General features: G+C 62.0%; 3 protein-coding genes across 3 annotated transcripts; 1 reads left to right on the forward strand and 2 right to left on the reverse strand.

The window, feature by feature from the left end:
• Positions 1–260: 260 nt before the first annotated feature.
• Positions 261–1,291, reverse strand: GGTG_10481 (hypothetical protein). The gene is made up of 2 exons (XM_009228354.1): positions 979–1,291; positions 261–904 (listed from the first exon to the last, which is right to left on the reverse strand). The coding sequence occupies exons 1-2, from the start codon at positions 1,162–1,164 to the stop codon at positions 650–652; spliced, it is 441 nt and encodes a 146-aa protein (XP_009226618.1). The 5' UTR covers positions 1,165–1,291; the 3' UTR covers positions 261–649.
• Positions 1,292–1,380: 89 nt separating this feature from the next.
• Positions 1,381–3,264, forward strand: GGTG_10482 (hypothetical protein). Its single transcript, XM_009228355.1, has 2 exons — positions 1,381–1,758; positions 1,831–3,264. The coding sequence occupies exons 1-2, from the start codon at positions 1,655–1,657 to the stop codon at positions 3,122–3,124; spliced, it is 1,398 nt and encodes a 465-aa protein (XP_009226619.1). The 5' UTR covers positions 1,381–1,654; the 3' UTR covers positions 3,125–3,264.
• GGTG_10483 (hypothetical protein) lies at positions 3,137–3,728 on the reverse strand (the record flags this gene model as incomplete). The annotated part of the gene is made up of 2 exons (XM_009228356.1): positions 3,137–3,666; positions 3,718–3,728. 2 exons carry the CDS (start codon positions 3,726–3,728, stop codon positions 3,345–3,347), a joined length of 333 nt encoding a protein of 110 aa, XP_009226620.1. The 3' UTR covers positions 3,137–3,344.
• Positions 3,729–3,772: the final 44 nt, after the last annotated feature.

Genomic DNA, 3,772 nt, shown 5'->3' on the forward strand with positions numbered 1-3,772 from the left:
CGTTTTGCACCCAAAAGCGTGCGCGCTCTCTGCGATCGTCCTTGGCTACGTTTTCGGAAAGCCTTCTCTCTTCTTTCTTTTCTGTCGGTCGTTTTCCTTTGTCTCATTGCTCCAAGATGGGCAAGGCTGGACTTGCCGAGGACGACATTTTGAGCGTATTTTTGTTTATGACTCTTGATGGGGTACCACGTTTCTTTCTGGCTTTAGCTACCTTCACCACGCTTGCGTTGTTTTTATCTCTTCACGCGTCTCATTACATTTGGGAACCATCTCTGGGCATGTAGTACGAGCGAGCGAGTTTGTATTTTTTTTGGCTGATTTGTTTTGTTTCCTGTTATGAGAAGATACCCACTCCCTCTTCACAGAGGTCAGATCCAGAAGGTCTATCATTTCCGAGACGCGGATATGGACGAGGGGAATAAGATGGAATGAAAATGGAATATTTTGCACAAGGGACAAAGCGTGTTCATGACGGCAGCGGCTTGCTCGGGTTGGGTTTACCGGGTGGCAAGGGGGTGCTGCATTTTGCATCAGAGCTTTAAAAGTAATACGCGAACCATCTATCGTGTTTCCCATGCGCCTTGGTGTTGATAGTCTGTGTATGCTACCATCACTCCTCTCTCGTGACTTTTCTCATACGAGTCACACCTCAGGCAGGTGCCGGCTGCTGCTGCGGCTGCTGCTGCGGCAGGCGGGCGACGACGGCGTCGACGACGGCGCGGAAGGCCTCCATCTCCTCGTCGGCGGTGCCGCCCAGCCCGGCGGCGGCGAAGCTGATGGAGTTTGTGACGCAGACGGGCAGGCCCGAGCGGCGGGCGACGAGGCGGGCCATGCGGTTGGTCAGCTCGAGCGTGGGCTCGACCGTGTAGAGGGGGGTGGTGAGGGGTTGCTGTTTGTTGAAGCGCTGTTTTTGGGGGGTGGGGCGGTGTTGGTTAGTTGGACGGGAAGGAAGAGAGGACATTGGAAGGGAAGGTTTACGTCGGGTATGGCGTAGACAAAGGACCCCATGGGCGAGGGGTTGCCCTGCTCGTCGGCCGCGGCGGTGGTCAGGCAGAGCATGATGGACTTGGACCGCACCGTCAGGTGGACGTAGATGCGGGTGTCGAGGGAGCGGGGGAGGGGGAGGGAGAATTGGGATGTGGTTGTTGGTGGTGTTTCTGCCATTTTGGCTTCTTTTTGTTTTGAATGGGCTCGGTTTGATGATCGTCCCGTCGTTTTTGGGGTCTGGTGCTGAAGTTGTCGCTACTTCTCCATTAATGATGAATGATGAGCGCCCCCCACCTTCCAGAACAAATCAACGGCGCCGCGCTGGCTGTGGGTGTTGACTAAGAAGGGGCGCGGACGCGACTGCTGGATGAATCACCTCGGATGCGTAAAGCAGCTGCCTCGACATTTTGGACTGTCCCACCAGAAAAAAAAAGGAGAAAAATGGGTTCTTGTCAAACGTCCCGACACTCTCAGTCTTGCTGGCCGTCGACCAATATTTTTATCCCCTCGGGTCACACCAATTAGCTTCCCTTCGCTCCTTAGCTGACACATTTGACACTGACCAATTCTCAGAATCTAGCACTTCTGGTGTAATATAGTGGGGTAGGCTGGCTCGTGATAGATACACGTATCGACCAGGACCTGACTGGACGGACAGGTTCACGCAATGGCGGCGGCGGCGGCCGACGACGGCGACTGGCAGGGCGTCGAGAACGACGTCACGGACCCAGAGGAGCTGGGCGTGATCCACGCGGCGCTGGACTCGTTCTTGTACGGAGGCTCCCGAAGGCGGCCCCCCTCTGCCACAGACGGTCCAGTCCATAGCTGACACCCGCCCACCAGCCAGTACTCGCGCGTCGCGCACTTCAACAGCACGCACCTGCGGCGGCAGTCCTTCTACGCGCTGCCGCAGGCGCACTGGCGGCTGCTGGCGGCCCCGCCCTTCAGCTTCCTCGAGACGCTGGACCGGGTCGACGAGGCTATCGACGGCAACGCCGAGCTGGGTCGCGCCATCGCCACGGCGGGGATACGATCCTTCCACATGCAGCCGCAGTCGGCCGCCGCCAACGCCGCCACCGACGCCGGCATGGCTGCCGCCGCTGCTACCACCACTGCTTGTGTCCTGCCCGTCATCTCGGGCCCCTGGACGGGCGCTGCCAAGCCGTCGGATATGGACAAGGCTCGCAGCACCCTTCGTCAGTTCTACCGCGACTGGTCCGCCGAGGGCGCCCGCGAGAGGGAGGCCAGCTACGGGCCCGTCAAGCGCTTCCTGGAGGAGGAGCGCGGCAGGGTGTCGCAGCGGCCGTCGTCACCGGCACGGGCGGGGGGCGGCAACAACATCCCCATCGCCCCCGCCATCGAGGAAGACGCCAGCTCCCCCGCCCCTCCCCTCAAGGTGCTCGTGCCGGGCGCGGGCCTGGGCCGGCTCGTCTTCGACCTGTGCGACCTGGGCTACGAGGTGGAAGGCAACGAAATATCGTACCACCAGCTGCTGGCGTCGGCTTACGTGCTCAACCGGGCGCCGCGGGCGGGCTGCCACCGCATCTACCCCTGGATCCAGACCTTTTCCAACCACCGCTCGCGCGCCAACCAGCTGCGGTCCTACGCCATCCCGGACGTGCACCCGGCCACTCGGCTCGGGACGGCGCCTGCCCGTCCGGGAGGGAGCATGTCCATGACGGCGGCCGACTTTCTGTGCCTGTACGAGCAGGACGACCAGCTGGGCCGGTTCGACGCCGTCGCGACCGTCTTCTTCCTCGACACGGCGCCCAACCTGGTGCGCTACCTGAGCTGCATCCGCGGTTGCCTGCGCGAGGGCGGCGTGCTCGTCAACGTGGGCCCGCTGCTGTGGCACTTTGAGAACAGCGCCCCCGGGAACCGGGGCCACGACGACGACGGGGACGGCGAGCACGACCCGGCGGCGTCGACGGGCATCGCGGACCCGGGCTCGTTCGAGCTGACCGAGGACGAGGTGCTGGCGCTGGTGGAGCGCGTCGGGTTCGAGATTGTGCGGCGGGACGAGGATGAGGGTCTGGAGGCGCCGTATATTCAGGACCCGGACAGCATGCTGCGGACTGTTTACAGGCCCAGCTCGTGGGTGGCGCGCAAGAGGGCGGGCTGGCGGGGGGAGGTTTGAGAGAGAGAGGGAGGGAGGGAGGGAGGCAGGTTGCGGTGCATAAACGCTAGTGGATCGAGGCACTGAGCCAGAGATGGTTGATGTATACATGGATTGTACCCTAGATATGACGCAGTGCAGACGCGCGAAGGAACCCTTGCTCCCACCCTACAACAGTTCGATTACATTCGCTCTCGCCCCAGAGACCGACCATATATCAAACACTCAAAAACGTACAAAATCATAGCTTCGCAGCAGGCTCCAGCAGCAGCTCCCCCCGCTGCCACATGGCGCCGCCATCTATGGCAATGGTGGCGCCGTTGACGTGGGCGCCCGCGCGGCTGGCCAGGTAGACGACGACCCCCGCGATGTCCTCGGGCCTGCCGAGGCGGCGCATGGGGTTCCGGCGCGCGATCTCGGCCGCGCCCCCGCTCAGCTCCAGCAGGCCGTCTGCCATCTTGGACGGGAAGAAGCCCGGCGCGATGTTGTTGACCGAGATGCCGCGCGGGCCCAGCTCCAGGGCCAGGTTGCGGCCCAGGTGGATGGCGGCCGCCTTGGAGGCGCTGTAGCCGAACTGTTTTTTGTTTGTGTTGGTTGGGAGGGTTCTTTCTTACACATGACACATGGATGGGGGGGGGGGGGGGGGGGGTGGGTGTGTGTGGTGTAGTA

This window comes from Gaeumannomyces tritici (genome assembly GCF_000145635.1).
Source record: "Gaeumannomyces tritici R3-111a-1 unplaced genomic scaffold supercont2.6, whole genome shotgun sequence".
In the NCBI taxonomy this organism is placed as follows: domain Eukaryota; kingdom Fungi; phylum Ascomycota; class Sordariomycetes; order Magnaporthales; family Magnaporthaceae; genus Gaeumannomyces; species Gaeumannomyces tritici.